Source organism: Myotis brandtii, unplaced genomic scaffold (genome assembly GCF_000412655.1).
Source record: "Myotis brandtii unplaced genomic scaffold, ASM41265v1 scaffold84, whole genome shotgun sequence".
Classification (NCBI taxonomy): Eukaryota; Metazoa; Chordata; class Mammalia; order Chiroptera; family Vespertilionidae; genus Myotis; species Myotis brandtii.
The window spans coordinates 11,092,868-11,110,968 of NW_005371410.1; the positions used below are offsets into that span (position 1 = coordinate 11,092,868).

General features: G+C 37.9%; 1 protein-coding gene across 5 annotated transcripts in view; it reads left to right on the forward strand.

Moving 5' to 3' along the window:
• The window catches only part of ASB3 (ankyrin repeat and SOCS box containing 3), a 77,432-nt gene that overhangs the window by 44,348 nt on the left and 14,983 nt on the right, over positions 1-18,101 (forward strand). For all 5 annotated transcript variants that reach the window (XM_005884627.2, XM_005884629.2, XM_014532010.1 and 2 more), the window contains 4 exons: positions 6,949-7,061; positions 7,656-7,791; positions 12,464-12,641; positions 16,087-16,284. In XM_005884627.2, the coding sequence (XP_005884689.1) occupies positions 6,949-7,061; positions 7,656-7,791; positions 12,464-12,641; positions 16,087-16,284 (625 nt within the window). The remainder of the gene's footprint in view (positions 1-6,948; positions 7,062-7,655; positions 7,792-12,463; positions 12,642-16,086; positions 16,285-18,101) is intronic.

An 18,101-nucleotide genomic window follows, 5' to 3' on the forward strand; every position in this document is an offset into this window, starting at 1 on the left:
AGGCTGGGCCAAGACTCACCCCTGTGCCCACTGCAGCCTCGTGGCCCATAGTTCCTTTCAAGGTGCACGGATTCGTGCACTGGGCCCCTAGTTCATATATAAATTAAATGTACTGATGGAATATGTAGGTGATCTCTGACACTCACCGAAACCAGCAACTGAGCTGATGAGCATTCTGTGGTTAAACTGTTCACTACAGCCACACCAACTGTGATGCTTGTCAGTAGAATTACTATCAAAGCTGAGCCTCAAAATGAGTGTGCTTCTAGTTTATAGATGTAAAAGTCTGCTCACTGTGATTTGCATTCGGTACAAAACTTACCTACAGTAGTTCCCTAGAACACAGTCACATAGGCATTTTTCCAAAAGAGCATTTAGTAGGATAATTACATTTAAAAAATGTATTCTTTAATGAATGCTCTCAATGATCATTGTTTACTATTCCTAGTTAGAGTTATCATTACATATAAGTGATAGGTCTGCCATTGTTGTTTTTTTTCAGATGAGAATCCTACATTGAGTCCATGCCTAGTCTTCATGTGGCCTTGTGATTACTCAATGTGTTACATGCCTCAACGCAACTGAGTGTTGACTTTGGTTAGAAGTTTTGTGTGGGTCAAATTCTGTTTCCAGTTTTTAAATTTCTTCTTTAAAAAAATATTTTGTTATGGTATGTTTTCTTCTTTTTAACTCTAATTTAGGGAATGTAAACACTTGTTTCTTCAAAAATATAAAATGTCCCCTAGAAATTATTGCAGGAAATGATGGTCTCATGTCATTCTTGCTATCTTAGACTTGTGTTCTTACACAGGTTTCATCAGTACATAATGACCTGTTGTGAAAGGGGCAGCGTCCCTACCCTCAGAGCTTCTGGTTTTTCTTTTTCTATTCTCAGCTGGAGTTTTATAGACAATACCTGTTTGGATTGAAGGAAGGAAAGCCTTTCTCCCATCTCTCTGTGTGCCTTCCAAAGTGGGCTATTTTATTTCATTCTTATTCTTTATCCTTGGGTTCTGGTCTCTATTTGATGCCAGAATAATACCAGATCCTATGATTCTTCTTTCTTTTTATTTCTGGTAATCCATAGTACCTTTCTAGGTTTGTTCTAATTACTCATTTCCTTTCTTTCCTTGCATACTTCCTCAAAGCCATAGAAGCCATAATGAATGGCCTGGTTCCCAGTCTCGGTAGCCAGACATGTATCTTGGAGGTAGATGTGCTTAGGATTCTAGGATAAATTCCAATTTAGTTAAAATTTAAACTCTAGACCGGTGCTATTCAATAGAACTTAGAAGTGTCCTATATCTACACTGTTTAATATGATAGTCAATAATCACATGTGGCTCTTGGGTACTTCAAATGTGGCTGGTTTGATTGAGGTACTAAAATTTAAATTTAAATAGCCACATGTGGCTAGTAGCTTCTCTCTTGTGAGTGCAGCTCTCCATACATCCTTAATTGTGCAGTAGTCCTCTTGTGTTTTTGAAGCATTTGTCTCCTCTGCCCTAGCATGCATACTTGGTGGGTTCCATGAAGAGAGACGAGGGAGCAAAAAACCACCAGCTTAGTCAATCAGCTTTGCTCATCAATGGGATGGTAGAAATAGCTGATTTTCCCTCACCTGCAATTGATTAGGTGATCATCAGGGATCTGTACTTGATTCTTTCTTTTGAGGGCTTACCATCTAATTGGGGCTAGTATAATAACCAGAATTCAAGGAAAACTATAAGTGCCATAAGAGGCACAAAGTATTATGAAGGTGAGCCTGTTCCTAATTACTGTTATCTTTCTGTGTTAAGATTCATCTACTTCCTTGTCTCTTTTCCCTTTCCCTGTTTCTTTAGGTTTTAAAGAATTTTTTTTATTAACATACAAATGTGACCTTAAAATAACATTTTAAGAAAGTAGGACAGTGTTCAGTTAGATTTTTATTCTGATATGTTTTTTAAAATTCACACATATACTTCAGGAATATTTCGGATACTCAGTACTATGTGTTTTTGGAATTCCCATTTGAAATTCTCTTCAAAATTGGTGGCAGCTCTTTTTTTTTTTTTAACTTCATGGGCAATTTCAAAAGTATAGAGAAAAGTGTAATAATTTGCCATGTACCTAACACCCAACTTCAATAGTTATCACTTTCATTTACATAGACTGTGAAGTTATAGCAAGTATAGTGATTTCTTCTAAAGCACCGTAGTTTGCTGATTTTCTGGGATCTGTAAGTCAATATAGCTTTTGGTTTTTGTTTTTAAAATCAAATTTTGGAAAATCCCAGCCATTATTTCTTCAAATATGTATTTTTTCTGTCCCATTCTTATTCTTCCCCTTTTTGGATTACACACATGTTGCACTGTTTGATGTTATCCCATAGGTCTGAACGGTTGATTTCTTCCTTCAGACATTTTTCCTGTCAGTTTTTTAGATTGGATGATTTACATCGATGTCTTTTACGTTCGCTGACTTTTCTACCATTTCCTTTTTCAGTTCTAGAATTTTCATTTTTTTTTTTTAAAAAAAAACTTCATTTCTCCATTGAGATTCTCTATGTTAACCTATCTGTATACCATATATATTAAAAATAAAAAATTTGAACATATTTTCCTTAACATTTTAAAGCATATTTATAACAGCTGCTTTAGTTGATCTGTTCAATCCAATTTATGGGCCATCTTGGGGTCAGTTTCTGTTGCCTTCTTTCTGACTTGTATATTGGATATTGTAGATAGTATGTTATAGAGACTTGGATTCTGTTACCTTCCTCGTGAGAAATGCTGATTTTTACTTTCTTAGTAGGTAGGTCATTTACTGGCTTATCACCTTGAACTTGTTTTTAGGTTTGGTTTTATGCTTTGTTAGACTAGATCCGGGGAGAGCTTAAGATGTTTCCCAAGCCAATTTAACTTGGTGGGACTCAACTCTCAACCTCTGCCTCCTTCCTGATCTTGTCAGGGCTTCTTTTAGGTGTAATTAGAGCAGATCTCGAGTTGGCCTTCTCTGAGATGTGATCCTAACTCCTAGGGCTCTGCCTTCTGGGTGTCTCAGCTGGATGCCCAGGGTATTAATGAGGTTCTGTGATTTCACAGAAGACCTGAATAGAACTTCTAAGAGTTCCATTGTCTCTCAGCACTGTTTGACCTCTAGTTACCTCTGTTTCATTTTGAACCCTTTAGTGGTTCTCTTGTAGGCTTTCATCTTGCCTTACAGATGTGCAGCCCAGATCACAGCCAAGGATTTTTGGAGAACTTCCACACTGGGGGCCTCCCGTCTGCATGGTTCTCTTTTCTCTGGGGCTTTGCTCCACAGATTCCAACTACTTAAACTGTAATCTCTGCCTCCTTAGCTCGGTGGACTGCTGCGCTCCGCTTGGACTATTTCCTCTGCATGAAGTACTCTTCCCTCAACCTTACCCTTGCTCTGCTTAGACTTTAGCTCACTACATACACCATTATCAATAAATGTCCCCAGGCAGAGAACTGAGGCAATCACAGTGCTCGCCTTATGTGTTTTCCTTCTCTCAGGATCGACCTTCTGCATGTTGTTTAATGCCAGAAAACATTGTCTCTATATATTTTGTCCACTCTTACGATAGTTTATGATGGGATGGCTAGTTTAGTACCAATTATGTTGTTATATCCAGCAGTGTAATTCCAAAGCCTATTCAGTTTGGAGAGGGAATTTTTTTTTTTTTAATAAAACAATCTTATTTTAGCCCTAACCGGTTTGGCTCAGTGGATAGAGCGTCGGCCTGTGGACTCAAGGGTCCCAGGTTCGATTCCAGTTAGGGGCATGTACCTTGGTTGTGGGCACATACCCGGTGGGGAGTGTGCAGGAGGCAGCTGATCGATGTTTCTCTCTTATCGATGTTTCTAACTCTTTATCCCTCTCCCTTCCTCTCTGTAAAAAAATTAATAAAATATATTTAAAAAAACCAATCTTATTTTATTTTAGACATTTTTACCCCCATTCATCCAGTCAACGATTATTTATTGCCTGTCTTCTGTCTATGATGGGCACTGGGCATATAAGGGGGATGAGATACAGTTTCTTTCCTCAAGGAGAATACTTCTTAATGGATTAGATGGCCAACAAATAGGAAGCTTGAGTCTGTTTTTTAAAAAAATAAACTTTTATTGATATATAACGTACGTTGTTATGGTATGGTTCCTCCTTCTCCCTCCAATGTGGTAAATTGTTATATAAGGACAAAGAAGCTTAATCCATCTTTTCCAAAGGGGAGGCTTTGGTAATAGATGCAAGCTCTAAATACGCTTTTGTAAACCACTATTACTTGATTATTAACCATTAAATTTGTATTATTTTGAAATAATTAGTAAGAGCTATAAAAGTGTTATTTACCTGCTCATGTGTTTGTTTCACTAGAGATGCAGAAATCAGATATCTTAATGTATTTATGATATTAAAGTGAAAACAACTTTTGTCTCTGACTTCATAGTGTACTTAATAATCAAAACACATTTTTTCAACTTTCATTTTTATAAGGTCAGGCTAACTCATGAAAAACAAACTTATCTTCATCCTGCTTCATATATCACCACTGACAACCTGATAATCTTCAGCTCAGGGTCTGGCTTTAGAATGATTTTTGCCAGCAATCACTGATAATGATATATGAATTGGATATGAAACAGATTTTCTTCCTTTTCTATTATGACCTCCATCCAAAATTAGATTGACTTTAGATTGATTATAGAAAAATAACAGCTTGAAAAACTGTTGTTTTTTTCTCTAGTAAAATGCCCTTGAATGTTAACTTAGAAATAAGATTTATTGAACTTCTGCAGTAGTACTTTCTCAGCCATTTTGGTTAAATTTCTGAAACCTCCCAGGATAAGAAAATTCTTCATTAAAGAACTTCTGACAATTCTTATGGAGGAAATAAGTATAAATTCAATATGCAAAATTAAGAGAATATCAATGGCATGTTATTATCTTCAACAATAATGAGTAAATTTATTATTTTATACTTTTAAGTATTTTATTTTTCTATTGTTACATCTGTATTAGCATTTTTCAAGTCTGACCCCTAATCCGAATGTTTAGTGCCTCTCTAATATTTAACTGAGAATTGTTGATTCTTGCCTCCGACTGCAGTAGAAGATACAGAAAAACTATATGCTTGAAATAAAATAAAAATCTTACTTGTTTTTTTCCCTGTTACCAAGCACATGAAGTCAAACTTTATACACATCTCTCCTCTGTCTTTTTATAGATGCTGATATTTATCCAAACTTATAATTCTAACAAGTCATTGTAATAGCCTCATTCATACCTATAACATTTACAATATACCTCATTTACTTAATGGTGCATGGTTATGTGTGTAACATTTTATTAAGCACTATATAGCTCTCTTCTGACTTTTTTTTTCTCTTTCATTAACTCCTCCAGAGTACTGCCACCTTCATAGCAGAAAGTTTTGTGGTAGGTAGCATTCTGGAAAGTTTGGCCCCACTTGTTTGTTCTGTCAACCTAAATAGCATTCCACCTATATTCACTCTCACTAGGTAGGATTTATAAACTGTTACATGTACATGATATTAGACTACACATATCTTGTACTAATGGTAAATTAGATATATGTAAAATAAAGTAGAACAATTTCCTGCAACTAGTAAAAGGGCACATGATTTTTAGGTATTTAGAGGCATGCACACTATTCCTTCAAAGGATCTACTTTACCAGCAACTTGGGAGCCATTATTATTTTTTAATTTATTTTTAAAATTAAGTGTATTGGGGTGACATTGATTAGTAACATTGCATAGTTTCAAATGTACAATTCAATAATAATACATCATCTGGATATCGCATTATGTGCTCACCACTCAAAGTCTAGTCTCCCTCCATCACCATAAATTTTGCCCCTTAAACTCTTTATCCTGCCCCCCTCTGGTAACTACCCATCTGTAGACTATCTGTGTTTGTTGCTTTCCGTTTTATATCCTACATATGAGTGAAATCACATGGTTCTTGTCCTTTTCCATCTTATTTATTTTGCTTAGCATGATACTGCCTCAAGATCCATCCATGTTGTTACACATGGCAGTATTTCATCTTTTCTTATTGGCTGAGTAGTATTCTGTTGTGTGTATGAACCACATCCTCTTTAATCATTCATCAAAAGATACTTAGGTTGTTTCTATGTCTTGGCAACTGTGCATAATGCTGCAATGAACATAGGAGTTTATATATCCTTACGAATAAACATTTTCAAAATTTTCAGGTAGATCCCAGGAAGAGGATTGCTGGGTCTTATCGTAGCTCTATTCTTAATTTCTGGAGGAACCTCCATACTGTTTTCCAAAGTGGGAGTCATTAGTTTCAGTTACTAGAGTAAAGTGCAGTTCTTTAGCAACATTCTTCAGTTTATCTAGAGTCCCCTTTTAGTTCAAATAAGCAAAGTTTTTCAGTATTTTCAATTTTAACAATATAACTGCTGTTTATGTCAAAAATATCTAAGATGCAGAACTTGCACTATTGCTCCTTCAACTGTCAGTAACTTTTGTCATTTGTGATCAAATGGTAATGATAGGAAATCTTTCAATCCTTGTGAGACTATATCTCCTGACCTGTTCATCCCATTCTCTCCTCAATAGCATTTTAACAAAATGGAAACATATTGTCTTCATTATTAGACAGAATAAATGTTTGCTTCTTGCTTCCATTTACTCTATCTTTTAAAATATAATTGGAAATAATTCGTATGTGCACAGATAGTATGTATATATTAATGGGTTTGGCCTAAGACAATTGTGATAAATGTTTTGGCATTGCATAGGGATTATGTGTTTTGATTTGTTGATAGGAATGGTCACAGCATTGTGAGTTTTGAGGTGAATAAATGATGAGAATATCACCAAAGTGTCCAGCCCTACAAACATGACTTTATACTGACAGTAATTTTTTTTTGACTGCTATATTGCAGCTGTTGAAAATGGACGGATGGATGTGTTAAGGCTGTTGCTTCGATACGGAGCAAATGTTAATGGATCCCATTCTATGTGTGGATGGAATGCCCTGCACCAGGCTACTTTTCAGGTAACTTCTGAATTTATTATTTCATCTTCATGTAAATTGTATGTTTTACCCTTTTAAAATGACAGTTCTATACAATTTTTACTTCCCACTTGTCTGTGATTTATGATGGTTAGCGCAGTACAGAAAAGGCAGTCTAAATGCTAATGATCATTCTGAATAAACCAACTGCTCTAGTAGTATCAGCAGCTTTGGGTGACAGGGATTATCTAAGGTTTCAAATGTTGATGGCATAGTTAAGAGACCATCAGAACACTTGGGATATAAATTGATAAGGAGCAATGACTTATTCTATGTATAGCAATGTGTTTAGAAACTACGATAGTTCCTTAGTGTTTGGGCTAGCAAGCTATTTTTGCAGGATTTTATAAGGATTATAATTCCTAGAGATCAGTGTTTCATCTATTAATGTTTAATGGGTTTGTGAAGGTATAGAATAATCTGATAGTTTAAGACTTCCTTCCCATCCAACTTTCTAAAAAAAGTTTTTCCTTTATAGAGGATAAAAAACAAACTGAACAAAACACAACAATAAGAAAAGAGATACCTTCTATTTTCTTTGTTTTCTCTTATTTAAAATATGAATCTGTGCTTTAGGAAAATACTGAGATCATAAAATTGCTTCTTAAAAGAGGAGCAAGCAAGGAATGCCAGGATGACTTTGGAATCACGCCTTTATTTGTGGCTGCTCAGTATGGCAAGCTAGGAAGTTTGAGCATACTTATTTCATCAGGTAAGATTAATCCATTACCCTTTGCACTTTAAAGATCACGAGTTTTAATAGTATGTCTTCCTAGGAGGAAGAATTCTTGACCAGATGCAAATCAGGTTGTGAAATTTATGGTTTTATGTTAGTGGTAAATAAGAGTACATACAAGTTTGTTTGTTTATTTATTTATTTATTTTTATTTTTGTTAATCCTCACCCAAGGATATTTTTTTTTCCATTTTTCAAAAAAAGAGAGAAGGGGGGGAGGGGGGGGAAACATTGATGTATAGAGAGACACATCGATTGGTTGCCTCCCGCATGTGCCCCCATTGAAGCTGGGATAGAACCTGGAACTGGGTACGTGCCCTTGACTGGGAATTGAACCCGAGACCCTTCAGTGCATGTCCGATGCTCCAACCACTGAGAAACACTGGCCAGGGCTACAAGTTGATTTATAAGCCTGATTACTTAGTGTCTATTACTAACATAATGCAATGTACAGTTTCTAATTTATCTGAGGAGGAACATAATGATCTATCACTGAAGCAGGTTTATTGGAAGCTGAATCATGGGGCTGTCCTTTCTTATAGGGACCTGAGCAGTTACAACTTCCTACGGTAGAAGACTATATTAATATTAATTTATTATATAGCTATTTTGTATATTAAGCCTTTGAGTTGTATGTTTTGATCAATTGTATGATTATTTAAATGGGTTTATTTCTATGTACGTTTATACTTTATTGTGTTAATAGCAACATAAACCTGCTGAAGGTTTCTCCTTGACAACCATTATACATTCAGCATTGTCAGAGAAGATGGAGTTGGGGTGGCATTCTTACTCTGTGTGACACTTCTGTGACCAGAAACATTTGTTATGTATGGCTTTTACATTTCTCCAAATACCACTTATGCCCTCAAGAGTGCTAACCTGACAAAGCACCATAGTTAGAGCACAAGGGAAATACACCAGTTTTGCCATCAGGCAAATGAAAAAGTTTTAAAAAAATTACATTAAATATAAATGTTAAAAATACCTTGTGCTTTTCATATACCTCCTGTAATACCTTGGCTTTTAATAAATTACCTCCAAATATACAAGAAAAAGCTTATTTATTTTTATTTTTTATTCATTTTTATTTTTATTTTACAGAGAAAAAGAGAGAGGAAGAGAGAGATAGAAACATCAATGATGAGAGAGAATCATTGATCGGCCGCCTCCTGCATGCCCCCTACTGGGGATCGAGCCTGCAATCCGGGCATGTGCCCTCAACTGGAATTGAACCCAGGACCCATCAGTCCACAGGCAGATGCTCTATCCACTGAGCAAAACTGGCTAGGGCACAAAGCTTATTTAGACATGAATTTTAACTGTGTGTTTTCTTATTTGTATTTTCTCTTTACAAATCTTCAAATACTCAAGTTGAAGTAGGAAACAAAATAAATATTCATTTAGTGCCAAATTAAGATATTTGTTACAGATATGAATCTATAAATCTTATAGTTGAAGGGAATCTCCAAAATCATTTTTTAAATTTTTTTTCTATCACCATTTATCCCCTCTATGCCCTCTTCCACCTCCACTCACCCCACTCCACCCCACCCCACCATCACCACACTGTTGTCCATGTCCATGAGTTCTCTCCACCCCCTGCCCTAATCATTTATGTAAACATGTGTTTTTAGATTAAGAATTCCAGGCCCTGAGTGTGTAAGTGTCTTGCCCAAGATCTAGAAAGCATTTCTTGGCAGAATTAGGACTTGGACCCAGCCCTTCTGACTCTCATTTTCCTTCTTCTTCTACATGTTCTTTCTGAGGACTGTCCTCATTTGATGGCTCCCAGTCCCATAAATTCCATTATTAGTGTATAACTAAGATTTAGAATAAAATAGGTTAAATTGCACCTTAATGACTTTCCTCATGCCAAGCCTGTCTCCTAGGTTGCTAAGCACCTATTGTTTTGCTTTGTTCTTTTTTTCTTCTCTTTGAGTAGTTATGAACAGCAAGTTGAAAGGGTATGTAAGTATGTTTATAATATAACTATTTATGTTTCTAACCCCTTAATATGACTTTTCTTTTAGTGAATTGTGGGCCATTTTTTCTAAGTTTTCTACCTATAATCTCACAGGGACTGGTTCCTTATTTGTCCTGACACTTTGAAATTGTCAATCAAAATGAAACATTTCTTAAAAAAGAAAGTTAAGTAGGCTTCTTTCTTGACTTAGTCTTTTCTCAGTAATGGTGTCCACTGCTTTCTGAGGCTGACAGTAGGTTTAGCATCACCTTGTATTAAGATTCTACTTGTCTACACATGTTGAATGTTCAGTGGAAATTTCTGAAGGTTTCATAAATTCATGTATGTTTTGCATAGTTTTTACCTATCTCATGGCCTTAGTTTATTAAAGGTGTATTTATGGATAAAAAATAGTTCTTTTCCCTTTGATAATAATGGTTTTCCCACTGAGATACATTTCAGAAATTTAAAAATTCTCACTATTATGTAATAATATCATAGGTAGCATATTTAACATGTTAATTGTCAATAATGAGAAAAGTTTGGGGAAGTGGCTATTTTCAAAACCTCTACAAATATTGAGATCACTTTCAACTTCATATCTTTATATACTGGTATCTAAATAATCTATTAGATTTATGCTTTTTAAAAATCAGCTCAGGCCCTGACTGGTTTGGCTCAGTGGATAGAGCGTCGGCCTGTGGACTGAAGGGTCCCAGGTTCGATTCCAGTCAAGGGCATGTACCTTGGTTGCGGGCACATCCCCAGTAGGGGGTGTGCAGGAGGCAGCTGATCGATGTTTCTCTCTCATCGATGTTTCTACCTCTCTATCCCCCTCCCTTCCTCTCTGTAAAAAATCAATAAAATATATTTTTAAAAAATCAGCTCAGAAAATCATTTAAAAAGATCTTTTTATTGTAGGCTCTGACATGCATTGGTCATGAAGAAAGAGAATATAATAGTCAATATTAGTTTTAAGGCATAGCCTTAAATTCTACTGGAATTTTTTAAGAAAAATATGTTTTTATTGATTTCAGAGAGAAGAAGGGAGAGGGAGAGAGATATAGAAACAACAATGATGAGAGAAAATCATTGATGGGCTACCTCCTGCACACCTCCTACTGGGAATCAAGCCCGAAACCTGGGCATGTTCCCTGACTAGGAAATGAACTGTGACCTCATGGTTCATGGGTTGGTAATCAACATTAAGCCACACTGGCTGGGCAATTTTTTTTTAAAATAAAGCTTAGCCTGAATTGATTAGTGACATCTACAAAGGCTCATAATTTAGGTTTTTCTCTTATCTTTTTCAGCAATTATCAGAAATGTTATCCATATTTGATGGTTTGCCTTTTACCTTTTTAAATGATTATTTATTGGAACCACAGAGTGCTTGTTGGAGGAGGAATTGGGATGAAATGAATCCTTTGCTAAGAATTTTGTTTTAATGTAAAAATGAATTCTAAACTATTAATAACTTGTTTTCTTGCCAAAATAAAAGCAAAAACAATTTTCATGATTACCAACAAGTTAGGTAAATGAATCCTATATAATAAAGAGGTAATATGCAAATTGACCATCACTCCAACACACAAGATGGCCGCCCCCATGTGGTCAAAGATGGCTGCCACAAGATGGCCAGCAGGGGAGGGCAGGTGTGGGTGAGCAGGACTGCAGGAGAGGGCAGTTGGGGGTGATCAGGCCTGCAGGGGAGGGCAGTTAGGGGTGACCGGGCCGGCAGAGGAGGGCATTTGGGGGAGACCAGGCCTGCAGGGGAGGGCAGTTGGGGATGACCAGGCCTGCAGGGGAGGGCAGTTGGGGGCGACCAAACCGGCAGGGGAGGGCAGTTAGGGGTGACCAGGCCTGCAGGGGAGGACAGTTAGGGGTGACCAGGCCGGCAGGGGAGGGCAGTTAGGGGCAATCGGGCCAGCAGGGGAGGAGTTAGGCGTCGATCACGCTGGCAGGGGAGTGGTTAGAGGGTGATCAGGCAGGCAGGCAGGCAGGCGAGCAGTTGGGAGCCAGCAGTCCCGGATTATGAGAGGGATGTCCGACTGCTTGTTTAGGCCCGATCCCACAGGGGTCCCAGATTGGAGAGGGTGCAGGCTGGGCTGAGAGACACACAGTCATGAGGGACACACGAATTTCGTGCACTGGGCCTCTAGTATGTTTATAAAACAGTATCCACTGAGAGGAGGAAACTAGTTGTACAGTTGATCCTTAAACATTGTGGGGATTGAGGGCTCTAACTTCTCTCTATGCACAGTTGAAAGTCTGCATATAACTTTGGCTCTCTCAAAACTTATTACTAATAGCCTACTGTTGGCCGACAACCTAAATGATAATATTAACTGTTGATTAATACATCTTTTTTCTTTTATGTATTATATATACAGTATCCTTACAATAAACTAAGCTAGAGAAAGGAAATGCTATTAAAATCAAAAGAGAAAATACATTGCCCATACAGTATTGTATTTATTGATATTGTGGCATTATGTCATCTGTTTATAAGATGGAAAAAAATCTGCATGTAATTGGACTCGAGCAGTTCAAACCTGTTTTGTTCAAAGGTCATCTGTACTATGAAACCCTTTTAGGGAAGCTGCTTTGAAATTTATGTTTATTATGTTCTTTTTTACCCCATAAATGAGGATCATCTGTTAAATGTTTTATTTTGTATTAGGTGCAAATGTCAATTGTCAAGCCTTGGATAAAGCTACCCCCTTATTCATTGCTGCTCAAGAGGGCCACACAGAATGTGTGGAGCTTTTGCTGTCCAGTGGGGCAGATCCTAATCTCTACTGTAACGAAGACAGTTGGCAGTTACCTATTCATGCAGCTGCACAAATGGGCCATACAGAGTAAGTGTTAAAAATGGAAAATACAAATGATCTCATGATTAGAAGGTAATAAGGAATGTGTCTTCTGGGCCAGACCTATTACCTCCAGACAAAATCCTTGCTATTCTCTTCTCTACCAAACTGCTAATTGACTATGTCCACCCCCCACATCCTATCCCCATGCCATCCCCAATTCCTCTTAATCATGTGTAAGGCAGGCACAGTGGCTGGAAACGGGGCGACCCCAGCAGCTTTCTCAGGGTGTCATGTCTTCCCCTTGATTTCGCAAGCCGATACTCTTCTGCTCTTCTTTAGTTTTATCCAAGGCATCTTTAGTTGACTATCTGATAGCTTTATTCAATGTACTTAGCTTATCTCCTTGATCCCAGAAAGCTTTTGAGTTTGTGACCTCTCTTGGAGTCCAGTAGTTCTTTTGTTTGTTCATGACAGTTCTCCCATCTTGAACCCTTTGATTAGACTTCTGTTTATCTAATCTCAGGTCCAAACCAGTACTTTTTCCTACTTATATTACTCTTCTTGGTAACCAAAAGTTCTCATGAAATATGGGGTATTTTCTGGAGAGAGACTAAAATATGGTTGGAACTCTCTGAAATTGGGGTTCCAGGAATCTTGGAAGCTAATAATCTGGTTATACAGCCAGCAGCTAAATATAAATTGGCACTGAATGGATTTTTAAAATATATGCTTAAAGTCTTTAGAGTCATAATTCTACAAGTATAACTTCATAGCTATTGTTAGTATTATTTAATTTAAAAAACAATAGTGAAATTGTCTGTTTGTTTGCATAGAACATATTGTGCAATTTGGTTATTATGCCACTAGGTGGCATGGTATTTTACCATTTCCTTAAAGATATTTGTAGGCATGTTTGTGCCTCCTCTAAGAGTGTTTTTCCAACCCATTTAAAAAAATTAAACACATTAAGTTTAAAACATTTAAACATTTTAACACAGTATTTAGGTTTTTAAAATTTGGTATTTTTCTTAATTCTTGATTGTTTATTTAAACGTACATCTTAGGTATAATTATATTCTGAGCTTTAAATTGATACCAAAACTCTCTTGGGAATTTGTCCTCATTTATTCTCAAATTTGAGAATTCTATTTGTCACTGATGATTTCCTCCATAGAATACCTGTAAGATAAGTTCTATGATGTAGTAAGTTCTTCAATACTATTATCATCTTGGGCCTACCTTACATAAGGAAAAGTATCAGAGAGAAAGAATGCACTTTGGCATAGCCCTGACTTTCTTTCCCCAGAAAGAGAGAGGATTTACTGGCTTTCATGATTTCTAGTTTCATTTTTAATTTAGAAAAGTAGACTAGTTCTTTATCTCCAGTTGACTGCTGGAGGTAAGTTTACAGCAATCTAAAAACTTCTGTTTTAATGATTTCCTTTATTCTCTGCTTATCAACCATTTTCTTTATAAATCTGCCTCAGTATTTAAAGAGCTCATATTCTTTTTCAGAGAATAGGATGTTTTAGCAGAACATCCTGATGAAAATACTATTCATTTCATGTTACTTGACATTTAAACAAATTCTTATTAAATAGAAAAATAAAACTTTAGTTTGTACTTTAAGAAGGAAAAAATGTCTTGATACAAGTTTATATTTGCTATAATAAAGTTTGAAATAATTGATTAGATCTTATAATCTATATATATAAAAAGCCCGAGTGACCGAATGACTGAACAACTGAATGACCGAACGACTGGTCAGCTGGTCTCTATGATGCACACTGACCACCAGGGGGCAGATGCTCAACGCAGGAGCTTCTCCCTGGTGGTCAGTGCGCTCCCACAGCGGGAGTGCCGCTCAGCTGACTGACCCGTCCTGGCGGCCCACCAGCCTGGCGGCAGCCACTCACTCCCTCAGTAGTCCTGCAGGTCCAATCTCCGGAGAACGGGCCAGGCACTGACGGACCGCCAGCCTCCTGGAAGTTGGCCTCTTCCAGGAGGCTGGTGGCCGCTTCCCTTCCCCAGACACTCTGCAAGGAAGAAACAATATAAAAGCAGCCACCAGGTGGTTCCTGACAACTGGCATGAATGTCAGCAGGACGGATCTGGATTCCAGGCTGGCAAGGGTGTCCCACTGCCCGCCCGGGGGGCAGTTGCGTCTAGGTCCCCTCGACCCCCCTTGGGACGTAGAGCTCACGGCTGGCTAGCGCCACTTTGGGGGCATGAGCCTCTCTTGATCGGGACTGATTGGGCACGAGCCTCTCTTGATCGGGACTGATTGGGCACGAGCCTGCGGCACATGCAGCGGGGCCGGGATGAGTGGGAGCAGCAGGCAGGAGCGGCAGGTGGCGTTTGACTGCCGGTTTCGGCCCAATCCCCACACGCCACACCGAGGGACCCCACCCGTGCACTAATTTGTGCACCAGGCCTCTAGTCTAACATAAAATTTGAATTTTAGCAAGTAGGGCCATGGTAGTAAGGTAAGAAATTCATGAAAAGTAAGAAAGGACAACCTGTTACCTACTTACTTATAGGAACACTAGAGGTCCGGTGCATGAAATTTGTGCACGGGTAGGGTCCTTAGGCCTGGCTAGAGATCAGGGATGACTGGGGCCTCCGGCTGCTGGCCAGGGCCTTCCTTTGTTCCGCGCCACCCCTTGGTGGTCAGGGCACATCATAGCGAGCTATTGAACTCCCGGTTTCCTGGGACACTTTGCATATTAGCCCTTTATACATATAGATTATTTAATTCTCTTTCAGATCTATTTAAAGACCTTTGTATTAAGTAACAATAATAAGTATAACATTCTGGAGTATATAGCCTGTAATAACTTAGTATAGGTGGAAGCTATACTGAAGACAGATTTTTACTAAATAACTAGAGGCCCGGTGCATGAAATTCATGCACTGGGGTGGGGGCTGTCCCTCAACCAAGCCTGCACCCTCTCCAATCTGGGACCCCTCTCACAATCCAGGACTGCTGGCTCCCAACCGCTCACCTGCCTGCCTGCCTGATTGCCCCTAACCACTTCTGCTTGCCAGCCTGATCACCCCCTAACCACTCCTCTGACAGCCTGATCAATGCCTAACTGCTCCCCTGCTGGCCCGATTGCCCCCAACTGCCCTCCCCTGCTGGCCCGGTCGCCCCCAACTGTCCTCCCCTGCCAGTCTGGTCATCCCCAACTGCCCTCCCCTGCAGGCCTGGTCCCCCCCAATTGCCCTCCCCTGTTGGTCTGGTCACCCCTAACTGCCCTCCCCTGCTGGCCTGGTCACCTGTAACTGTCCCCTCCCCTGCTGGCCTGATCACCCACAACTGCCCTCCCCTGCCGGCCATCTTGTGGTGGCCGTCTTGTGACCACATGGGGGCAGCCATCTTGTGCAAGGGCATGATAGACATGTGACGGTCTACGTGTGCTGTAGAAATGTTACCTATATTTATGTGCATGTAAAAATATTAAATGCTTCCATATTCATGTATTTGCAGAATCTTGGACTTGCTCATACCACTTACTAACCGGGTCTGTGACACTGGTCCAGACAAAGTGAGCCCTGTTTACTCGGCAGTGTTTGGAGGGCATGAAGACTGCCTAGAAATGCTACTCCAGCATGGCTATAGCCCTGATGCCCAGATGTGCCTCGTCTTTGGATTTAGTTCTCCACTCTGTATGGCTTTCCAAAAGGAGTATGTATATTTGCTATTTTTTATTATTTTTTTCAATATTGAGATGCATTTCCAACTGATTTTCTTTTATGATGAAGTTTAATATGTCTTAGTGCTAAATTGTTAACTTAAAAACAAACAGAAAAATCCCTCTATGGTGTACCTTGTTAAAAGTACAGTAAAAATGAGGTAATGATGTCAGATTTTTTTTCCTTCCCTCTTTAGATCTGGATTATATTTTCAATGTAGCAGTTTTAGAGAATACTTTTTACTGTATTAAGTAAATGTAGGAATTCTCTAATATCCTTTGTCTCCAAAACAATTCAAGTGAAGTGGCCCTATAGAACATAATTGAAATCTGGTTTGATGACTTTAAAAGAGCTTATCATCTATTTTCTTATGTGTGGGAACTTATAATTGGACCAAATTATAATTAGTAAGGTAGTTTTTTAGTAAGAAAAATCATTGGAAGATATTATTTGTTAGCCTGTAGGGAAAAAGTTAAAACATCAAAATATCTGTTTCCTAGTCTTTCTAATTGACTTTTCATTTGCCTGGGATCCATGGCAATAGACTTAATTTTAATACATCTTTGCCATTTTTACCTACTTTGTGGAGAATTTAATTGAAGAGAAACCTTTCCCAAGGGCTAAATTTAAAAGATGATAGTATCATAATCATATATGCTTGCATGTGTATATAAAGGAATTGACAAGTATAATTCATAGCACAATTTTTTTCACAGTAGAAAAATATCATGTGCCCTGATCAGGAATCCAACTGGTTAATTTTCTTCTCTCTACCATCCTTTCTTTATCTAGAAAGCAATATAAGTTAAAATGTTAGTCTCTAGACTACATTTATATTAGCTAATGTCTAGCTCTTAGTTTGCATGTCAGTCACTATACATGTAATGAGAAAAGCATTTGGTTATTTTGGGACTCTTACAAACTTTTCTGATCAAGGAAGAAAGCTGACATTCTCCTAGTAGGTTTTGTTTTAGTATATCAAGAGTGTAATATTATAGCTTGGTGCTTGTAGAAAAAAAATCAAAATTGAAAAGTGTGTTAATTTTTTTGTTATTTTTTTCAATAAGTATGCATCTTAAAATTTGGATTCTCTACAGCAGCAATTTTCAACCTTTTTCATCTCATGGCACACATAAACTACTAAAATTCTGTAGCACACCAAAAAATATGTTATATTTTTGTTATTCTGACAAAAAAATGATTATAATTTTGATTCATTCACACCAGATGGCTATTGTTGTGCTGGCTGTAGTCATTTTTTTTATTTGACAGTCTAAGGGAAGAGTGGTCAGTGCCCTGACTAGATAGTCAGGTATTGTATGTTATAAAAATTCTTGTGGCACACCAATTGAAAATCACTATTCTACAGTAACATACCTAAATTAATTAAACTAGAATTCCCATTTTTAAAGCAAGGATAATTTAATATAATTTTCATTTGAAATAACTATTATGTTCTCTTGCTCCTTAATGAAATAATGTATGAATTTCCTATATTCCATTTAATAATTATTTACTCAACATTGTTATTTATCTAAATATTTTTATTGACTTTTAAAGAGAGAGAAGAGAGAGAGAGAGAAAGAGAGAGAGAGAGAGATAGATAGAGAGAGAGAGAGATATATCGATGTGAGAGCTAAACATCAATCGGCTGCCTCTTGCAAACCCCCTCCCAGGGATTGAGCCGCAACCTAGGCATGTGCCCTGATCAGGAATCCAACTGGCAATCTTTTGGTACACGAGACTATGCCCAACCAACTGAGCCACACTGGCAGGGCAACATTTTTGATTCTTAAAATATATATATAT